Here is a 23,086-nt window from a genome sequence, read left to right on the forward strand (position 1 = left end):
TCTAATGCTGGCACATGTACCAAATATTAATTCTGCCTCTCAGTTGTTCCTTTGGAAGTTTTTCTAAGCTACAGCACAGAAATACCCCAGACTACAGGGTTACTTTATTTCCACATGTACAGAAAAAATTCAGATATCTGCAACTTGAAGTACTTTAGTGTGGCTGAGTAGAAAGATTACCAATTCTGCAGATTTCTACCTTGCATTTTCCTACTGTTTGCAGGGTTTGGAGGTCTGTCTGTGCAGCAGGAAACAGCTAAACAGGATACCTTTATCACTCCATATCTGGTCAGTAATTCAGATGCATTTGTTATCAATCCAAAGACAAGGATTAGTATCACCCTGTGTTGAACCACAGCCCTACCAAATCACAACCCCAATACTCCTTTTTCAGTTGTGACCCTAAAATGTCTAAAAGCTGATACAAAGAACAAGCATCCAAAATGCAGAGGATGTTTTTGCACACGGATCTTTGCTGCTGCAGGGCTTTCCCCTCTCCTCTGTTTAGCTAAGCTGCAGGCTAGGGAAGCCAGAGAAGCCCATCCCTTGATGCAGTCCTACCAGCAGCCTCAGCTCTTGAAGCTCTGAACCAGAGTTAAGAGCAGTTCAATTACTAACACTCAGTCCTTTGTTTTCTCTGTTGCCCACAGAGGTGCTTAATTGTGCTGTAAAAGATTATTACAGCAAAACTCAGTCTGCAGTTGGATTTTTAAAGGTTTCTTGTGAGCACACAGATGAGTAACAAAGTTAAGCCATTCCTAGCCTGGCCTGTAATTGAGGCCCTGAGCTCTTTATCAGTGAATCATGGCTGTTTTGGGGTGTCTTACTGGACAGGTCTTCAGCAGCTGCAGAGCACCTGAGATCCAGGACTATGCTCTAGATGGCAGTACATTTTTAACCTGTACTAGTTACTAGCTTGGTCATCTTAATTGGTTTATTTTAATGCTCTTTGTATGGAAAATGTGGATTATTTATTTTCCTGTAGTGAGCAGCAGCACATTATACCTAGTTAATATTTCCCTATTGCAGTGTCTTGATCAAATTGCAATTTGGGTGTTTCATGTTCCTCTTCCTCCAGATCCAAGGTCCACTGATCAGGCCACATCTCCCAGACTAAGCACAGACTCTCCTTCCATCCATAAATGTTTATGGGTCGTGTTTGGCAAAGGAACTGCCTAGTCAGTAGAAAAAGAATGGAGCTGTGAAGTACCTACTTGCTGATTAATCAGTTATGATGCATTTGGGTTTTTTCAATAAAAAGTTAATATTACAGTTGAAAAGGAGATGGTAAAAAGTACATGGCTAACAGAAAGAGTTTAAAAGAACATTTTAAACAAGGCTTACAAAGGAAAAAAGAAAGTAGTCAGGGTCAGAAGGATAACCCAGTGATGGAGTTAAAACAGTTTTGTTAGAGACACATGCTTTATGTACAGGAAGTGTATGCTATTCCCAATTTTACTCATCAAGCACCTGCCAGTCAGCATTGTTGATCACTCCTGTGCCTCATGCAGACTGAATTCACTATCCAAAGGTCTGCTACAGCCCACTAAATGCAAATTCCCTCTCTGTAGCAATCCAGCACAGTTTCTGTGACACACACACAGTATACTTTATTTGCACTCATCAGGCTTTCAATATGACATAAAATCATTGCAACATAATGCATTATTGAATATATTTTCCAGCTGAAAAAGATAAACTTGACAGACTGTCAGTGAACATTTTCATACTGTAGAAAAGGTTAGTGAAAAAAAACCCCTGGAGTACATTCACCTATTAATGTAAAAAAGGCTCAGCAACTACTCAGAGTAAGAAACTGTATGCAAAGAGCTTGCCCTCTGCCTTGTTCTTCATCAGGACCATAAACAGAATTTGAATTTTACTGCTAAATTTCATTTAGACAATGATTTGCATAAGCATGGTTGAGTATATGGATTATTCACAAAGCATCTGTTTATTTGGTTTGGTGTTGCTTGGTCACCTCAATATAATGTGTTTTTTGCACTTTCATGGGTGACTGAGTATGTTTGTATATGGGAAAAGGGGAAAAAAGAAAGCTTCTAAGTCGTGTGAGTACTGTTAGTGTGATTGTGAGGATCAGTTGTGAATTTGAGAGGGAATCCTCAGGAGATCTTTTCTAGTCAGGGATGGAAGGATATCCTCCAAAAAACAGAAGCCAAAAACTTTTGTGGAGCTAGGAGCTCAGCAGTCCTTTATCAAGACCTCTGGAGTTTACACTTCCAGCTGAACAGAGGCAAGCCCAAATATCTGCTGGTCACAGCCAGCCAAGGCTTCCTAAAGGCAGCGTCCTGAGAGCTCTTTTGCAAGATCACAATGTTTGGCTTCAGGATCCTGCAGTGTTGGATCTGCCTCTTCCCAAGGATGCCTTTGGCCTGCCTCTGGTTCATAGGAGAAGTGTGCAGAGGTTTCCTTACCTGGGCCAGTCAGTTCCCTGTAAGATTTTTTATTTTAATTAAGTGAAGTTGCCTTGGTTTCGAGTAGTTTAATCCTTCTTTTTCTTAATAGTGGAAAGATAACTGCATATTATCCTTTCTGTGGAAAATTGCTACCTTTTGCTTAGAACCTGAATAACCTTTTCTGAAATGTCAGGCTTTCCCAGAGACTGGAAAATCCAGATTTTAATGTTGTAATATCCTTTCTGTGGAAAATCGCTACCTTTTTCTTGGAACTAGAATAACCTTTTCTGAAATGTCAGGCTTTCCCAGAGACTGGAAAGTCCAGATCATAATGGTGGCTGTTTCTAAATAAGTTATTGTAATAATTACTAGGAACTACTCTATTTATGGCTGTTACAAATTAGTGCAACAAATGCTACTAATGTTGACTTTTGATTTCCACACAAACAAACATGAGGGATTTTGAGATATTTTTTAGATGTAGCTGAAAGTACATGTTGATCTCAGTTATTATCTTACACATCTGTTGCCACCCTGAAATCTAGAAGACAGGTACATGCTGGTCTGTCACCTCAGATTTACCACTGAGAAACTGCAAATAATTCAAGTCAGCACAGTGAGAGAGCTGAGTAATCAAGCAATATCCAAGGGAAGCAAAAAGCAATATTTGCTTACATGGTTAAAAAAACCTTGAGTATTTTGGTGAAAATTCATTTACATTTCTCCACTAAATGAACCTTTAGAAAATTACATATATTAATTGCTGGAGTTATTCCTTCTTCCAGAGAAGACAAAAAAGGGAGGAAATCCTATTTGTTTTAAAATGAGCCACACAGAAAGCTTTTCTTGTTGTTCCATTTCTATGTGAACATGAAAGGTTGCTCTATTAAAGAGGTATTTTTAAATTAAAATAATACATAAATATTGCATTTAATGAATTTGTAGCCTTAAGGCTTGACTTCAGCACACATGAGCATTTTAAAAATTTTTTTCTCCTGAAACTCCTGGTAATCTGCCTGAATTTCACATCCCCTAAGGAGATACCTTTGCACAAGTTTAAAAAACAGAAATGTCAAATGTTCTCTTCAGGTACATGTTTCTTGCTGTGATGGTGCACCTAGGGCCAGGATTTGGTCCTGGATATGTCTCCAGGCAGGAATATCAAAGAAACCTCCCTTGTAACTCACCATACATCTGGATACAGAAATAGAGTTGTCAGCTTCCAGCTGTCAAGCCATTAATTTTTTTTAAAGGTTAGGGTTACTTTTGACAAGTGACAGAGTACCCTGATACAAACAACTGGAATTGGAGGTTACCATATCTAAAAACAAGTAGACAAATTTTCTCGGTGCCTTTTGGCTTAAATTGAATTATTTTGGTGAGGGAAAAAACCCTTTATTTCGTAAAAGGGCCAGAGTGTGGTCTACATCTGCATTACCCTTGCTGCACAAGAAGCTTTTATTTAGCTGAAATGGTCTCCTATTTTATCTCTCTCAGTGTAAAACACCCTGAAGGTGGAAGAGGAAAAGTCTCTCCTTTTCCTAGCCTAAAGCTGATGCTTAAATCAAATAATTTCTCACTGTGAAGAGTGGCCTCTTGGCTATACAAAAACCTTTTACCCAGCATCTTTCACAGAAGATAACTTAATTGGGAAAGATTCATAACTTCTGATACAATCTTCTTGTCTTCAAGTTCAGACCAATAGCCCAAGCAAATCATTTGAGATGAAGTTCCAAAATTAACCCCAAAGAATATGGGATAAAACAGTTCTAAGTTTTAAATGAATTGAACTGAATCCATTCAATTCTTTAAAAATAGAGGAAAAACTTTCAATTTTTTGTATTATCTCTTGTTGACCCCTTGCTCGTGAGGCGAGGTTGAGGTGCCTGGACTGCCTTGTCTTCTCTGCTCAGACATTCAACCTTATTTCTTATCTCACTGTGCTTCACTGTGTCTACTGGTTCCAGAGGGAACATTTCAACTTAGCTGAGGCTGAAGGTAGGCAGGATTTCCGAAGAATGCAATACGGAGAGGCATTTTTTGGAATGTGAGGAGTACCAGGGAATTTGGAGTACTGCAGCTGATTGCTGTGGTGCTGATTCCTGTGGCAGTGATTCCCAGGTAAAGCTGGTCAGGGTAGTTGAAGAGATTTAATTTTAAGTTCTGTGACTGAAGCATTAGGGAGAGAAATGCACTTCAGTGACTCTCTCTCAGATCATTTTGCCATGGGAATACAGGTGGGAAGCAGGTCAGTTTTTAAGGTTTTTGTGAAGTTTTCAAAGGATTGCAGCACAAGGTCTTGGCTCTCTGGTAGCACTAAATGAGTGACGTCTGCATGCAATTGGGTCGGTTTGGGGTAAAGGAACCCCAGAGTTCCTGTCTGGGGGAGAGCTATGATCTGGGATCAGGATATTAAATCATTCCCTCTTTTGGAGAGTCACTGGGTACAGATGTTATATAAGGGGGACATTGATATATGGTCAGACATCTCACATCAGGCAAAACACACATGGCTTTGAAAACCAGCATATTTAAGGGGCTCATTTTTTATTAATACTCTTCTTTTATTTTTTATTTTATAGTAGCATCAAAGTGAAGCACATTTGTAGGGAAAAAATATGCTTTGAGCAGCTATTATGACAGTTGTAATGAAACCTGACATTATTTTCCACAATCAGCTTTATCAGGGGCGACTGGAAGATGTGACTTGATGTTAGGGAGGAAAAGCCAATATAAAGATTATTCCATGGTTACCTATCACTTCATCAATGACAGCTGCAGGGAGGACACGAGGTTTGCTACCTCCCTTCACAAATCTCTGGTCCAATCTTCTGTGTAGCCACATTCTAGACAGCAATATGGGGTATTTAGTTACGGCACTTCAACTTAGCAGAGAGACCAGGCTGAATTGAGCCATTAGGAATATTCATTTTTTGCCACTCAAGAATGTCTTACAATAAAGTGTGAAGTCTTTTTATCTTAAAGATGATTGCTCTAAGCAAGGAATAAGAGTTACAGCTCTTACACAAGAGTAGTTATTTTTCTCTTGGTTGTGCTAGAGTTTTACTCAGTTACAAGAGTATGCTAAAAATGAGATAGCACTGAGAACGAGATAGGGCACAACTAACACCTGGTGTTTAAGGTTCTGACAAGTCCCTCTGAAATTTTCCAGTTTTTCTTTGGTGGAAGTGGGAAGTAGAATTTTTTACAAAATCAAAGCAGTGTTTTCCCCAAGACTTCCGACATTTACTTTGTTTACTATTATTCTCTTAAATGTGTCCTTTTTTATGACTTCTGTAGAGAAATTAGAAATCCAGAGGTTGGATTTTTTTCCCATCAAGCAAATCTCCCAAACACAAGATTTTCCTGTCTGTATTTCTACACATTTAAATCCTACCTTTCTTCTGAGGATCTCAAAAAATGAGAGCAAGATGCTGATATCTTCAGAATACCTAACTTAAAGATTCACAGGGAAAATTTGTACTTTAAAAGCTTGCAGAACTCCACTTTTCTCATTGATCTGGTGTGTTATTTCAGACGCTGTTCCTTTTTGCATCTCTAACATCATGGTCCTGCAGAGTTAGTGCAGGTTGGTACAGAACTCGCCTGTTCTGGGTAGCTGTGGTGTTGGGATCATGAAAAGCATCATTGAGATGCATTGGGTTGCTGAACACAAGTTAGGTACATGTTTGCCTGTTCCATGTACACAATCTTCTTATCTTAGCAGGACTTAATAAAACAAACAATTTGGGGGACTGAAAGGCCAAAGAGAGCTTAGTGTGAGATGAAACCTGACAAATTTTCCACATGGTTTTGCACGGTAAAGCAAAAACTCTCTTGTGTCCCTGTGCATGCACGTATCAGGAAAGAACCAACCAAGGAGTAGTTGGTGCTTATCACATATGTGTCAGTCAAGCTCTTCAAGTTCTTTGCACTTGATGTATAGCATGCAAACAGTTTCATCATACCTAATCGGCTTTTCTTTCTTGGCTTCCTTTTTTTTATGAAAGGTCTGAGCCCTTCGGATCACACAGCAAGGAGCCCTTCTCTTCCTCATGGTCACTATGCTTGGAACTTGACCTGGGTCATGAGAGATACATCTCCTTTCTTCTCTCACAGAGGACGACACAGTGAGTAGCATGAATATGTTATCCTCAAGAGGCTGCAACTCCCTGCCTAAGGTTTTGGTGTGATACTGGAGTAAAGCAACACAAGTCAAGTGTTTGATGGTAAAATATCTGTACCAGCAGCACCTGAGGGCACCAGTGAGCCTTAGTGCCCCTTACCAGCTGCCCCTGGGGCTTCCTCCACCATGCCCAAGGGCCCAGAAGTCCCATTTCAGGTCTTTGCCATCTCTGTGGAGGTGCCTGCTGACCTGGGCTGCCCCAGCCTGTCCTGCTCACTCCAAAACAAGGGCCCAGACTGTAATATTTGAGAGGTATGTTGAAATTCACCAGTATTACAAAGAGAGGAGCTGTGTGCTGAACTTTTTGCTTTCTATATCTTTTTCTAACACCCATCCCTTCCAAAATCTGGTAATGTGTTTTCATCTGTTCTCTGGTGTGACCTACCCATGGCCATTCCACTGTGAAGTACGATGGCCACAGTTAGGAGTGGACTGCACAAGGCAACAGCTAACGTGCAATCCAGAAAGTGACTGCAGTAGAATATATCTACTATATATCTACTACCAGTCTCTACACAGGGAGATAAGGTGCTGAGAGGCTAATAAGATTTACTCACCCCAAGCCTGTAATTATCTGCTTGAGGGAAAAGTTTGACCTACCTATATGAAGGAGCCCCATATTTCTTCAAATTTATGTTGCAGCCTTTTATGTGTGCAATATATATTCTTTCCACTGGCATACAATATCTGCTCCTAGCTGTTGTATCTGCTTGAGTGATGAGGACACACCAATTTCATTTTGGGAGCAACAGTAGTACAATCTTTTTTCCCTTACTTGGTTTTCTCAGAAGTTGCAAGAATGATTTTTAATTTATCCTTTATTACTTCTTTCTAAACTCTTTCAGTTTCTCAGTAATACTATTCTAAGGGAAGGCTTTGTTCTTAAAACATAAGAGCACTGATTCCATCTGACAGCATCACATAGAGATAAATGTACTGCATCTCAGCAGAAATGATTTATGATGATTTTAGCTGATTGCACAAGACCAAATCTTACCATATTCCAACCATCTGTTTTGCAAGGAAAGGCAGGAATTTGATGAGGTGTTACACAAAATACAATATTCACTCAGGACAAATCTAAAGTGTTTTCTCCCTCAGTAAGTGTAATTTAGGACATGCACCTTGAAATTTCTGGAGAATCTTGAGGAGAGCCAGGAATAATTTGCTTTTTCTAGCTTTGCAATTCAACATTTACAAAAATTTATATTAAAGGGTAATAGCCTTTCATTAAATTAAATTTAATTTAATTAAAGGGTAGTAGCCCTGGAAAACACACATTTCACCTGGAACATCCCATAGCATCACTGTGCAGACACTTCCTGCCACTTGAGATTTGCAGCCCACAGAGGACTGATGTGTGTATGTGCAGCAGAGCCTATAGGCATAGCCCAAGACTAAGAGGACACTTCTTAAAAACTTCTATTCCTCTACATAGCTTCAGCTTATATCCACTGGCATGTTTATTAGTAAACTTCTCAAGGAGCTGGATTTCTGTTCAGAGCTGCTCGGTCCATGACAGGGTGTATATAGCTCCTTTCAGTGGCTAACAACTGGCCCTGGCTCTGCATGGCTCTATGAAGGTCATGCAGGGACTCAGCAGAGTGAGGAAGAAGACAAAGTTAGACCATCCAAGCCCTAGGCGAGTATTTTGGTCCCAGGACCCAGCCTTCTGGTTAATATCACACAATAAATCATAAGCAGAAATAAAACTCAGCAGCCTTTTTCTAGAGTGATTTCTTCTTCTTTCAGCTTTCCTTACTGCTCCCAGCATGACTGATTATGGAGGGCTCAATAAAACTTCTATCAAAACTTTGTTTGCCTAATCATCTAATGGGACCTATCTAATTAACTGGTTGACATTTCTGGAGTGGGGCAATATTAGTTGTCTTAATTACACTTTCTCTGTGTTCTGCTGTTGGAGAAATTTCTGATTGAAAGAGTCAGTAAATTGATACATGGTGTCCTTCTTCCTCTGCCAAGCTAAGTCCTCTTCTCTTTTGCTCAGAATTAAAAATTCTGACAAACTCTCTCTGGTAGTTCTGGCAGAAACAGTGCCTGATGATATCTTTGAAACCATATGCAGCAATCCTGAAAGGTAATTGCTGGCACAAGAAGATACTCGAATGGTGCATTCACAAGATTTTCTTTCTGTTTTGTGTCAAGATATTTTTAGATTTGTCTCAATCCAAACATTGATTAATCATCAGTCATCTCAGAGATGCAAAATCCACCTGCCTTTCAGAAAATAAAGAGTAAAGTCACATGTGAAGTCAAAATTATCTGGGAATTCAACCTGTGAGGCAGGAAGAGACTTGAAATCTCCAAATTTTTTATATCCTGTTCTCATGAGGTACACTCAGACTGTTTCCTGTGGCTAGAACAAATTTTAATGCATTCTGCATATGTGGACTTATGGTAGCATATTAATCTCCCATTTGCAGATCTGATGGATCTCTGTCCTGAGGCTTACATGATTAACTGCACCCAGCCACATATTTCATTCCTTGTCCTGGCTGGTTGAATGTTAATTTTCTCTACAGGTATTCTATAAGAAATCAATTGTCCACTACATAAAATCTTATCAGCTTGTGTAATAGGGGTTCCAGATGACAGCTGCCCCTCCGGACCTTCATGAAGTTAACACAGCCCTCTCTACCCCATTCTCTCCATGTCCCTGGGCCAGCCAACAACCCTGCACCTGAAGCATGATCCTGACAGGCTGTGGTGGCAACTGTGCAAAGTGCTATTGATTGGAGCAAAAATCAAATGCAATTCAACCCACCTAAACTCTGCTTTGAAAGAAGAACACATTTCATGTGAATAATAGGCCTAAGGTTGCCATGCTGGACCATTAAAGTTGGCTTTTTCTTTTTAACTATTTTAACTGTTTTTATATTACTGTGCTGGCTTTGCGTCTCTTTGCCACATTGTCCAGTAGCATCTGAACTCCTTGGCTGCTTTGAACCAGCACTGGGCAAAGTACTGAAGTACCTCTCTCAGGTTATATAGTTCACACATTTTTTATTTTTTTTTCCTCCCAAAAGTTCAGGAAATAGTGGTGTTTAGATGGCAAAGCCAACTGGGACTAAAACTTGAGAGCAAATTTGGCTACCTAGTCACTATTGTGCTTAAAAACATCTAGAAGAGGTGAGTTCAGCAGAGGAGGAACACACCTACAAGAATGCATAATTATTCACAGCTTTGATTTAATAGGTACTAAAAGCCTAATCCACAGGATGGCCTCTATTAACAACTTATTAATAATTTCAATCAGCTCTATGTCTTCAGAAAGCTAATTTGACAGGGTTGTTGAGGTTTTTTTAACACTTTCTAATGGAATGTCGTCTGTGATGAGTTCCTAATTTCCTGAATTTGGTCTGCCTACTAAAAAAATAAAAATACGTTGGACTAATTTTACTGTGGGGTAATTTGGGGTCATTCTTGCTGCATATTTGATACTCAGTGGCATGACAGTTGCTCAGCAAGGTGTCAGATGATTAATTTTTTTCCCCTGGTAGGTCATATGCACCATTTCATTCATGTCAGCTGGGTACCAGATAGACACTGCTGCCACAAAACTCAGTGAGCCTGAACTTCAAAGGAAAGGGAAGATTGAGAGAAAGAGGGCACCAGCCAGATGAATTCATGTTACAGTTAGCATCCCATGACTACTTGTTTGATAATTCTGCTACAAATCAGACTACTACTGACATCTTCAGAATGATAAAGCTGTTGTGATTCTTGGCTCAGCGTGGCATTGTGAGATATATAGATACAAACTGGTTGTTACAGCAAGATCCTGTTCAGGGGTGAGATAAACTCAGGAGAGGAACAAGGAGAATGCTACTTCACTCCAGAGGAAAACTGAATCAATGCCTTGTTAGTAGAGATACTGGGAAAGTGATGCATCATCTTAATTCAAACACATCCTTTTTGCAATCTTACAAGTGTTCTAACATAGTTTGGAAATAGCATTATGAATGGAATAGGGCAAGGCTTCAATTAACAGCAGTTACTCACACTGCATTAATAGAATTGCTCCATATAAGATAGCAGATGCTATGACCCCATATACGTTTGCAGGAATTCTTGTTTAACGATTAGATGGTATTTTGGCTATGTGCAGGGGTGCTGAAATCCAAAAGGAGGAAAATCAGGTAGCACAGCATCTGCCTACCTAAACCAAAGCCTGTGTTAAGCAAGAAGGAAGAAAAAAATCTTATTAGGGGAAAAATTTTGCTTTCTTTCCTTATATCGTCTTTCATCTGCAGATAATATGTCTATGACAGCTCAACATTTTTCAATAACAAAATAACACACAGTAAGACAACAAATGTCTTTTCTCCCCATCTCTCATGTATTTATTTTCTCTAGAGATCTTTTGAAATTCATGCAAGAGGTTCCTTGTATAAATTGACAAAATATGACAGTTCATCCAACTACTGTTTTGTGCCAACTGGAGCATGTTTTCTAACAACTGCTGTTAGTCAGTACTTCATTTTTTTGCCAGAACTGGCAGTAGAAATGCACTTTCATGTATTGTTTTTTGCTACATGCATGGGAGACTTGGTGGACAAATATTTCTTGTGTGGAGAATGAGCTCTGACACTTCTTGGAGCAGGAGGAATGAAAACGAGGGCTGTTGCTAGTTGTTCTCCCAACACCCCTTCCTCACACCTCTCTCTGTAGCTGTCTTGAAAGACTGTGCTTATAATTGATTGATGAAGGAGTCCTGGCCCTTTCTTTGTAGTTTGATTTTCACTGAACAAAGCAGCTGTCAGAGATTTTGGTGATTCAGTCCCTGGTGCACGCTGAGGGGCTGGGTGGAAAGTAGAGGCTGTCATTTTTTACGATTCTCTTAACAAATAAATGAATAGCTGCATTATTGCTGTTTTCTCTAGGGAGTGGCCCATCCACCATGGCTCACTCCCCAGAGGATTAATTTAAATGCATCTGGCATGAGGAGAGTTCTGGGCTCCACAGGGAGGCAGGCAGTTTGCTCTGTGCTGGGCATCCAGGCCCGAGCATCCTTCCCAGGATGTTGCTGGGATATTCCCTGGGGTGTTGCTCCTCTAAAACTTTTTCTTCAGAATGCAGTCTAACCTTAAAGCCCCTTCCAAAGGAAACCTGAGTGATTTTCTTTAGAAGAAAGGAATACAGGTGACCTTGTCCCTCATAAGTAACAGCTGTGTTAGTTACCCAGTACAGCCTCACCCCAATGAGTCACAGCTGTAGCCAATAAAGGTAAGTGATAAAAGGGAGTGTGTTAGCTGTGGGGGGAGGATTCATGAAGGGTGAGGAACTTCAATGAAGAGGGAAGGAGAGGATAATGAAGAGGCAGACTCCTGGGGAGAGAGAATCGCTGCTGTGAGGGCAGTCTGGGTCTGCAGTTGGAGCCTGTTGTTGGAACCTGCAGTCACAGTCTAGCCAGGTAAAAGCCTGCATTTAAAGTCTGCAAACTAATATATGCAGTCATGGTTTAGCAGGAAGTAACCAGCAGTCAGGGGCTGCGAGGGAAACCTACAGTAGGAGCTTGCTGCAGCCAGAGTCAGTGAGTAGCTGCAGTTCAGGATGGCTGAGCTGTAATGAGGAATAAACCAGGACCCTTTTCATGCTGTGATAAACAAGGAGTCTGTGCCTTGCCTCATTTCTACCCTCTAACAACAGGGCTGCTGCAACAGTATTCCTTCAAGGTGGGCATTGAAGGGAGGAGCAGTGTTGGTGCTACCTGCCTTCTTTCTGCCCAACAGTCACCACTCCTCGGTGCTGGGGAGAAATTGGCCCCACTGAACTCTTTCTTGAAGGCAGCAAGCTCTGAGGAACCCTTGAAGCCCTGTGAGGGTACAGCAGCAGCCTTGTCAGTAATTTCAAGGTCAGAGTATTGTGATCAGAGACCTGCTGGTGCAGAGGAAGGATACAGAGAGTGATAAGCTAACTTGTGTTAAGCAGCTTGAAATTAAAAGGAGGTCCCTGGTGAGCACAGGCTGTGTCTCAGGGCAGGGAGAGGAGCTGGTGTGGTGTCCAGCTGATCTCACCGCTATGCTTGCGTGTGACTGAGGTTAATCAGATGGTAGGGACCCCAAATCTGTGCTGAACAGAGCAATGTTGGTGGGTTCCACAAGTGCCTTCTCAGGTCCCCACGTCCCCTTTCAGGCCATGCTGCTGCTCTCATGTTTGTCAGCTGCTGGAGCAGCAGGCAGTGATTGTTGGTGCAGGCATTTTACTAAGGGTAGTATGACCCAGGGTGCCTGGCAGGGATACATGTGACTTAAGCATCCCTTAAAATGTGAAGTCTGCCCTTTCTCAGGGCTAGGCAATGGAAGGAAATAGGTGAAATTGTCTCTTCAGACTTGCTTGCTCAGCAGGAACAAGGCAGTTAAACCCTGCAATTGTTTTTGATCCTGAATTTATGTGGCTGCCAACACCTTTTCCCTTTTCCTTTGGGCTTTTTTGCTCTGCCCTCCCATTTTAAATCACTGCCGTAACTCCAGTTACAAAGCTAAAATACAGCACCAGGAATTAGTTTGCAAGAAGTTTCACCTCTTCTTTGTGCCAGTAGGGCAGCGCTCACTTCCAGGAACCTGGCCCATATTTGGGTCCCCCTGGGTGTTCAGCAGGGGCATGAGCTGACAGCCGGAGAGCAGCACAGTGTCTCCTATTTGTGTTCTGTTTTCAGAGAGAAATACTTATTGCTGCAGGCTTCTTTGTGGCACCCCACATGTGCACCCTGGTTTGGTGAATAGAAATTCAGAAAGGCCTGATGAGGCAATTGAAAGCCTTAGATTGAGTGCCCTGTGCCCTTTTGTACTCAGAGGGAATGGGAAGGCTTTAGGAACTGGCTCTGTCACTAGGATTAATAACTGGAAAATCAATTTGTCATTTTCCTGTCATAAATTAAAAGCTTATAGGCCTTATAACATGAGTAAAATAGAGGTTAGTGGGTATTGATGGAGGTCTCAAAGCTCACTCAGCAGACCAGATCTCTACTACACAATTTAAATTATGTCTCCTCCACAAGGAATATCTGTCAATATTTGTATTGAAAAAAGACATCCTGTGCAAGCATATTTTATCTGTTTCTACACTGCTGCTGCGATTGTTGCTGCTGAAAGAGTTCTTGAGGGAGATTGTGGTCTTGACTTGATCGGTGTGAGTGACCTTTACATCGTGCATTTGTCTGTAGATGTAGTATAAATTAGTCATGTGCAAGCTGATGAGGTGCGAGCAAGGATGTACCTCACTAAGCTTGTCCTGCTGAGAACAGAAAACCTCTCTCTGCTCCCTTGGCTGTGGTAGTGCCGCAAGAAAGCAGCCACACCCTTCCAAAGGTGTGCCCAGCTGAGAGTAATTGAGTGGTTTGTAAGAGTCGTCAGACCAGGGCGGAAAAGGACTTTTTAAAGTCAGACATGTGTAGAACTAGAAAGGAGCAGTATAAGAGGAAACCACCTGCTGGTAAGATTTTTTGTGGTTGAAAGGAGAGGTGGTTTAGACCAAATAAACCTAATTTTAGTTGGGCACCTGAAGGAAGGATAATCAGAGCAGTTTCTTAACAAGAACAGTTTTTATCTAGCTCTCAATATTATTTTTTTTTTGTTCTAAATAAGTTATGTTTCTGTGATGTGTGGTTTCACAAATGATCCAAGATGACCCAAAAGTGAATGAGCCACAATTTGACCTGCTACGGTGTAAAAGAATACTTCCCACTGATTGCTGTGTTTTGGTGTATTACTTATGCTATTTTAAGACATTTATTTATTAGAAAACTCTAATCAGTTTAATTGAAACAGATGTGGTTGCCAGATACTTTAGTTATCTGTGTACAAATTGTTGTTGTTAGATACGTTGATAAAAAATAAATAAATTGAAACACTCACAAGATTCTAACATAATCAGACATACACAGATTCCAGTGTCTTATTAATTGAGGAGTAGCTTAATTGGCTTTTCAGTCTGTGGTTAATATTCTGTATCTTTTTGCATTCTGAAAGCTGAACTGATTTAGATCTACAGCCTTTTTAAAACAGGTTTTCTCTTATTTTGATTATAAGCATCACTTTTGTTTCTTCTTTAAAGGTGTAATGTGATGAAATAGACTTCTAATAAGTTATCTGTTCTGCCTCTTTCATGCCTAGCTGTTGCAGAAAAAAGATTGTTGGACAAAGAGTTTGTTTGTTCTGTTTTGGGGCTTTTTTTAATTGATTATTTAAGAAAAGACTTTGCTATTTTTTTCTATATGCGACAAGCTCCTATAGAGCATTTAAGAGCTGTAGTGTCAATATAGGTCTAACATAAATGCTTGTACTTGGTTTAAATCTCTGTGACATCTCTACTAGAAAATCATCAGAAATCACAAAAAATCACCCCACTTTACTGACTAGGCACAGTATTTAAGTCCAAAAGCTCTGTATCTAGTCAATTTATATTGATAGTGAGTTTAAAAATAACGACTAGATGTTGTGGTAATTTTAATTGCCTTTCCTGCAGTGTTAAGTTTTTCAGTTAAAAAAAGGTAGAATGGTCTTTATCCAGCTTCCAAGGGCACATGACTACTGTTTTCTGTGCTTAACTGGGCAAGAAAACAATAAACTTGGTATAGCCTTTAGATGTTAAGACAAAAGTGAAATAAGAAAGAGAAACACTATTTTTTTATGCAGAGGTCTAAAAAATGGCAGGTGATTTGTTGCAGCAATTCAAGTATTATGTGGGTTTTGTATTTGCAAGTGCAGCTTATATGGTCTTGTAATAGCTAACACACCAAGACCAGCTTCTTAGTGAAAAAAATGTATTGTATATAATTCTTTTTTTATGAGGTATATTACATTGTCGATAGTGAAGGACATTGTGAAAGAAGGAAAGCCTGAGGGTAGGTAGTTAATGTTGGCCTTGGAAGACTGGATGCTGTTTGCATAGATTTTTTTTCTGTGTTGCATCAGATATCATTTCTTTGTCATCATTTCTTTGTACTGAATAGGATAATAGCACTGAAATTTGTGTCTGACACAGGACTAATTTAAATAAGAGCTTATAAAAAGTACCAGTATTCTGGTGATGTGAGGCGACTATTGAATCACGTAAAAGTTGCAAGTGTGTTTCCACTGAGTCACAGACTGGGATGTGAGAGCCAAATAGTCTCCCTCTCCTCCAAGGAACAACCTGTTGTGAAGGACATTCAGTGTGCTTACAGCAGGCATGCTAGATCATGCCCACTCTCTATAGGCCATTCATTGCAAGGGAGGGAAGTGGCATTGCTGCTTGCCTTTTCTTTCTTTACTTTCCCTTCTTCAGACAGAGGCTTTAGCTGTGTGCAGGGGTCATAACACTGGGTATGATTAGTGACTGGTTTTTAATCACCAATTAAGTTGTACCAGTTGTAGGTCAGAGACCTGCTGTGTTAAGGGCTCCACAACTGATTGATGGCTCTTTTGAGATGGGGGTTCTGGAAAGTGAGACCCAAACGGGGAGCAGAGCTGGCTATTGAGTGCTTGTCACACCACAATCAGACAGTCAGGGGGACTGGAGGAGGAGAATGAGAGTGCCTTGTGGGTACCCATGAAGGGCTTCTCTGCTTGGGTCAAGAGGGTTAGAGAGCACAAAGGCTTCTGTTCCCAGCAGCTGGGCAGGAGAGATGGGGAAGTAAGCAGCAACTGCTGGAAAGCTGAAGAAAGTAAGAGATTGATTAGGAAGAGAAGTGCACAAAGAATGAAATAGTGGATTTGAAATGATTGTTCTTGCTGTGTGTGGTCCTTGGCATAGGCTTTCCCACTTGTCATCCAGTGAGTTCCATAAAAAAAAATCCTTCTATGAGCTGTGTTTCTCCCCTCCATATTTTTTTTGACAGAGCCTTAAAATACATACTGTTCAAGGTGTTCCTTGTGACTAGTAAAGGTAATATATGTTCTGTAACCTCTAGTTAAGTGTTTGGTTGCTCTGTTGTCCATCTGGGCTTAGGTATAAAGTTTAACAGACTCCTAACACTTCATAGAGTTTAAAGAAAATGTTTGGTTTTTTGCTTTTTGGGTTTGTTTTGGTTTTATTTTAAAGGCCATCCAAGGGACTACAACTATGTGGTTTGGATATGATATTGCAGTAGTAAACTGCATGGATATATCCACAGTTCCCCACTGCCTAAATTGAAGTGTGCTTCATGTATCATGAAATTTATATTGATAACTTAGAGGCTTGAAGAGAGATGGGGCTTGTGCATTTGGATTTAAGTAAATGTGTGTAATCCTTGTTGCTGCTGCTTGTGGTGTTAATGGACTCCTTATGTTATATGGTTTCCCGGGTGTTGTGAAGTATTTGAAATGCTGAGTGACTGATAAAGCATTTGATTAAGAAAATCAAATATAAACTGGAAAAAAGACTCTCTTCCTTCCAGCTTGCTATTAAAAAGGGAAATTAGCTGGGAAAAGTATAGCAAGAGGCCAGCAGTATTAACCTTCAGATTAGAAAATATTTTATCACCAGGAGAATAGGGTGAACTACATAAATCTGTGCTCACAAAGAAGAAATTAGATGTTTAACAGAGAATGTAATTGAAGCTTAAAAAATTCAGTTAATTTCACTAATGTCAGTTCAGATTATTTGTTTCACCTGGATAGTATGGCAAAACAGAAAGAAAGACGGTGCAGAATGCTCCAAGGAGGAGCTGTACTTTTTTCCTTGGGCTTTTTCAAATGATTATAGCTTGTTCAGAAACACTGAGTTAGTTCTAAACTAATTTTTCTTTTACTGAATATTGTGTTGGGTGCTCACTGTGGTGACAAAAGCAAATGTGTACTGGGCCTTCCAGAAACTTTAATGATCTTGGCAATTAAAAGTAAAGTCCTTGCAGGTTGTCACTGCATGTTGTGTCAAGCAACTTGAACTATGGTGCGATGGTTAACTAGAAACTGGAAAGTGAACCGTAGTTGTGCCAGCAGGGTAATGGGTTTCTCTAGAGAAACATCTCAGAGAGAGAAATCTCTGTTGGAGGTAGTTGCTGGCTGTGCTGCCTGGAGGCTGAAGTTCTGCAGCAGAAAGTCAGGTTTCTGCTGCTGCTGTTATCTCAGGAAGAAGTTTCAAACCCTGGGGTCAGAATGTCACCTCCTGAGATACAGTCCCTATGGCTTCCAGCACATTCCATATTTTGCCTAGGGATAAGTGACCCTCTTCGTAGGGATCTGTGCTCACTGAGGTGAAACGTGGGTGTGAATCATGTTAGGAGTCTTTGCACTCTCATGGTCCTGGTTGAATTTGAAGCAGCATCCCAGAAGAGACTGGCTTTCTGTCCCATTTCATCAATTGACTAAGCTATATTCCTTTCAATCCAGATGGTGCCTTTCCCCTCTTTAGCCTGAGCTGCCCTTTGACCTGTGCTGAAGGGGAATTACTGGCTCTTGGGAATCCCTTCTGGTTTGCTGCTGCCTCCCTAATGAACCTCCCTGTGCGGCCCATTTCAGACCCATTTTTGCCTATCTGTTTACAGAATCCCCTATTTCTTTTTACCTCATTATGGGGAAAAAAATTCAAGCCCTAACGTACTGAAGTATAAAATGAATGTGCATGCACATGTCTTCGAGCACAGAAGATACTGGATTTAATTAACATGGTGTATTTCATGTCCATTTTCTTTTTCCAGTATTTGACTGCAACTTTGAATCTCCTTGTGAGCTGGAATATTCCTTTACCTCAAAAGATCAAGAAACCTCCAAGAATGCCTGGGTCAGACTGAATGCAGAGGAAATCTCGCAGCTAAACCTCCCAGATGGGCCAGAGAGAGATCATTCTGAGAGCACACCCAAAGGTAAGATCAATACAGCTGTGTAATGCCGTCAGTAGTGGTTAGTTTTAAAACAAAACCACCCTTGCTTCCACCCCCTAAAATAACCATAACAGAAAACCCCAAACCCCTGCCCGAACAAACGTGTCATCCTGAAGTGCTAAAGACAGCTATAATCCCTTTGCTTCAGCTGACAATGAGTGACAACAAAGTGACAAACAAAAGGGGGTTGTTCTGCAAAGGAGAAATCCGTTTTCACCTAATCACAAGCTTCATCATGTATCTAGGAAGCAAAGTATTAAATACAATCTTATGTAAAATCTGAACTGGGCTGGCCCATGCCATACATGATATTTGGATGAAAACTGTACTGTGGTGCTGTGTTTAAGGTCATTCAGTGTTTAGAAGAGTCTGGCCTTATCTTTGCTCTAGGTCCTGTTAACCACTTGTGTGTTTGCAGTCCGTTTTCGGCAATATCTTTTTGCCCAGGGCTTAGGTTCTCTGTTTGGTAAGAAAACAAAGACGGGCTTTGTCCTTAATATAAGAAAAGAGATCCTGTCTCTAAAGAGCGCTGGGAGGTCTCAAAAGATGAGAGTGCAACAGACTTTTCTTTTCTAGGCAAAAAGTGTGGTTTGTTGGAATTACTTTTCCTGCTTATGATCATATCTGTGAACAGCAGCATATTTAATTAAGATTGTAAGTTCTGGAAAGATTTTTAGATATGTTTGTGCTCTTATAATCCTGGGAAAGCAGAATAATTCATAGCATCCCTTCAGCTGTTAGTGGCATCTGCTTGAAACTTCTTTCTGGAAGGTGATGTTGATGAGAATGCCCCTACAAAAATGAAAATGAGGGAGCTAGAGCTACAAACTTGTGAGAGGACAGAGATGGTGCTGAAGACAATCTTGCCCTTGCTATATTGCAGCTGTGCTAATTACCAAAGAGTGGGAACACCTTGCCCTCCCAGCCATGGGTGTGATAAAGAGTGAGTGAGCTGGTAGAGGGTCAGTTGGAGTCTGCTGGCCCTGCTGTGGGGAGGAAGGGACAGGAGGTTGTGTGAGGGACAGAAAGGGTGAGACGTTGTACAAGGGACAGACAGGGTTAGGTGGTTGTGCCAGGGACGGGAAGGAACAAGCTGGAACTGCAGAAGGAAGAGAGAAGGAGAGAAAGGGGCAGAGCTGTATGGAGCTGCCCTTTACATAGAAAAGGTATGAGAGACTTTTAGATAACAAGGTGCTGATACTTGAAGCCTTCTTCAGTGTTAGTCGTACCTCCTCCATCACAAACTTTAGCCAGGAAAACAAAGAGGTGTCAGGAAGGACAACAAAAATTTCAAGGGATATGGAACTGTTTCCATAGTAGGAAAAACTAACCAGACATTCTCTATTTAATCTCTAATGGGAGGTGTTAGAGGTCTTTAAAAAGCAAATTGAAGACCATTGGAAAGCAGCTGTGAAGCTGGTGGGTTATGGGTTTAGAAGAAGTAAGCTGAGACATTTTTCATGTAGTACCTGAATAAATGGTGCTAATAAAATACGTGAATTAATGTTTTGGGGCCAGAAGTGTGCATAAGTTTAAAGAAAGATCAGATGAATTCTTGCAGAATGCATTCATCACTGGATGTTTAATTCAATTGCCTGTTTAGAGTCAAGAAGCCTCTTACACAAAGGGCTGACAGTGAAAGGACTCTTTTCTTAGAAGCCAGCAGTGGAGGCAGAATTTGACTTTGCAGAGCTGCAGTCTGACAGCTTGTGACATTTCTTATATTCAGGCAAATATTGAGGAGATTTTCTGTGCTGCTTTCATTCATATTCTGTTTTCTCATCCATACCCATACTATAGTACTTTTCCCCAGATAGCCATTATAAATTAACTTTTAAGGCCCATTGATTCATCAGCAGACCAAGTCATTTTGGTGTGATCTGTGTCATGTGTAAAGCAGATGGACCCCATTTGTGCTGCATGCAAATATCTTCTAATTTCTGCATCAATGAGCATCCAGGCGCATACTGAATTTCTTCCTACAAAGGTACAGTTCAGGGAAAGTTTGAGGTAAATCAGAATTTGTTTTGGTCTTCTTTTTCTTAAATTCTAGTGCAAGATGTCTGCTCCTGAAACTTAGGAGTTAAAACCTTGTTTTGAATTGAGAAGAATAGCTGTCATTTCCCTGAAGTGGGGGAAAAATTGGGGAAAACCTATAAGGAGGTAAATGTATTGCTCCAGGTAAAGAGCCTGGCCAGGACCCTGTGGTGCTCTGTGTTGTCAATGTATGATTCTTTTGGAACCTTTTCCATGGAGTTACACCTTTGTCTAGCTCAGTTTTATTTATCTATCAAAGTGGAAGAAAGGGAGACAAAACCAAAGGTGGTACTGGTTGATGATTTCCAATTACCTATTGGGTTAAAATTCTATTTCTAAGCCCAGAGGTTGGGCATTCTCATCTGGAATATAGGCAATTTAGGCTGAAACTTGTGTTCTGCTGTTTCCTTCTATTCTGAGGGGCAGATAACTGGTGTCAAATTGATTGAGTGGATTTAGATTTGTAGAGTGTTAGGGTGGATTATTTTGTGTGGTTTACTTGCTTGTGTGTGTGTGTGTGCTTTTTTTTTTTAATTAGCAGGCGTGTTGGACATAGTGGTAATTTTTTCTCGGTAGAGCTGTAGGTCTGCAACTCATCGATGACTGTAACTCTTGCATGTATAAAGACTCATTTGGAAATCAACACTTGGAGCTAGCATCTCTCTATTTTAAATCACTTTAATTACAGCTGTTTGGCACAGATAGTTGTGTGGTCTGTTTCAATCTGAAATAATTAAGCACAGTAGTTCCAACCCCCACTGTTTCCTGCAAATTGTACTTGCAATTATCTCAATCTCATTTCATCTCCTTTGCAGACAGTAATGCACAGAGATAAACAGATAGCTTAACTAGATTTTGGGATGGTTTAGCTCATCCTTGTCACTTGGTTATCAAGTCATGGCAAGACATTGATAGAGACAAATGCCTCTGGTATGATTCATTAGGCTTCACATGAGTTTCTGTAAAACCTTCAGTAGAGAATCATAAGGAGATCTCCCGAAGAGACACATTGGAAGAATTTCTGTATTTTAGCTCCTGTCCCAGCAGCATGATACAGCTCAGTATCAAGAAATCAGAAGAAGTCAGCATGGAATAAGCCTCCTAGAGGAAGAGCTTACTCCTGGTGTCTCTGCATCTGGTTGCAGTCACAGCTGAGCAATCCACTCACTTGGCATGTTCAGCATGTAGTGTCACACAGATCATTGATCTTCTGGATAGGAATAGAAGGTGAGGTGGCAGAGTTTGATATTAAATTATTTAGAGTAAAAGATTGAAGGTCTGGTTTGTGAGGGATTGAAAAGGGATGCTTTACCAGCTAATAGTGGCAGGTGAAATTTAGTGCAGGTTATTTGACTTGAGATGGTGGGAGAGACAATCAGAGCTTGGCAAATATGCAGACAGATTTTGAGCTGGTTACTGTCACTTAAGCTGATTTAAGGGTAAGAATAGAGCTCTGAAAGCATCACCTCAGTAGCAGTCACAAAATAAATGTGATTTGGGGGCTTACTGGGAAGGGGGTAGAAAACAGGAACAGTACTCTATAGTATAAACGTGTGGGACAGCTGTATTTAGAACTCAGTCTTCTGTTCTAGATCCCATACATCAAAAATCTTTTTGTACAGCAGGGAAAGTTTTAAAATAATGGAAATAAGGATGATAAAGTATGTAATGGCTGTCTTCTAGGGACACTAAAATTGATTAGGGGTACCTCTCCTGCAAGAGGCATCTAAAGAAATCCATGCAGGGTTGTATAGAAATCAGATACTTAAAGTCTTTATAAAATATGTATAAAGGCTTATAAACTACCAAGGGTTTCTAAAGCACTGAAAGGATGAGTACAGAAGGAATATTTTATATTTCTTCTAATGCAGTATTAGACAGCATCAAGCAAAATTATTAGGTATCAGGTGAAACAAAAGGAAATCCCTCAGTATTTAACAAACTGTGAGACTTTCTTCCCAGAGTATTGTTGTTGCACACCAAACCTTCTCTGGGTGTGAAAACTGGCAGGGTAAGTGCAGGGAATAGAAACAGTTACAGCTACTAAATTCTCTGTAGAACCTTTTCTGGCTCAGAAGGTCCTTGTGTTGACTGGTCCCTGAAGGCCAGTGGTGGTGAGGGACAACTCTCCCTGTTGATACATTTTTTTTTTTTCATTTTCTATTTCCAGCTGTCTGTTCTCGGAGCTAAATGTTTAAAGTTAATGGATCTTTGGCCTGATAGGGCTGGTGTGGTGGTGTGTTCCTTGCTCACCTCCCAGGCCAGGCTTTGGTTCCTTTTGAAAAAGGATAGAAATGGATTAACACTTTTAGACTAATTTAGAGAGTCAGGGAAAAGTTGCTATTTAAACTTTTACTGTTATTTGCTCTGCTGTTAAAGCCTTGGGAATGCCATCAAACCATGCAAAAATATCGAGCATTTGGTAGGAAGAACTGCAGGACTGTTTGTCAATAGAAATGTAGATTAGGGAGGCTGTCAAGGTTTTGTGTTTTTTTTTTTTTTTAATTTGTGCTAAAATGGTTCACTCTCCTCTGTTCCCCCTCATCTTGTAAGCAGAGCAGTGAGTGAGAGATTCACTGGTGTATCTGCTAGGCCCCTGAAGATCTGCTGGACTTACTCACGTTTCCAATTCTAACTTAT

General features: G+C 40.5%; 1 protein-coding gene across 1 annotated transcript in view; it reads left to right on the top strand.

Annotated features, from left to right (window-relative positions):
- Window positions 1-5,983: 5,983 nt before the first annotated feature.
- Window positions 5,984-23,086, top strand: part of ALK (ALK receptor tyrosine kinase) — a 220,891-nt gene continuing 203,788 nt past the window's right edge. Inside the window, exons 1-3 of the mRNA XM_066314448.1 lie at window positions 5,984-5,996; window positions 6,428-6,547; window positions 18,227-18,391. Of these exons, the coding sequence (XP_066170545.1) occupies window positions 5,984-5,996; window positions 6,428-6,547; window positions 18,227-18,391 (298 nt within the window). The remainder of the gene's footprint in view (window positions 5,997-6,427; window positions 6,548-18,226; window positions 18,392-23,086) is intronic.

Source organism: Sylvia atricapilla, chromosome 3 (genome assembly GCF_009819655.1).
Source record: "Sylvia atricapilla isolate bSylAtr1 chromosome 3, bSylAtr1.pri, whole genome shotgun sequence".
Lineage (NCBI taxonomy): Eukaryota > Metazoa > Chordata > Aves > Passeriformes > Sylviidae > Sylvia > Sylvia atricapilla.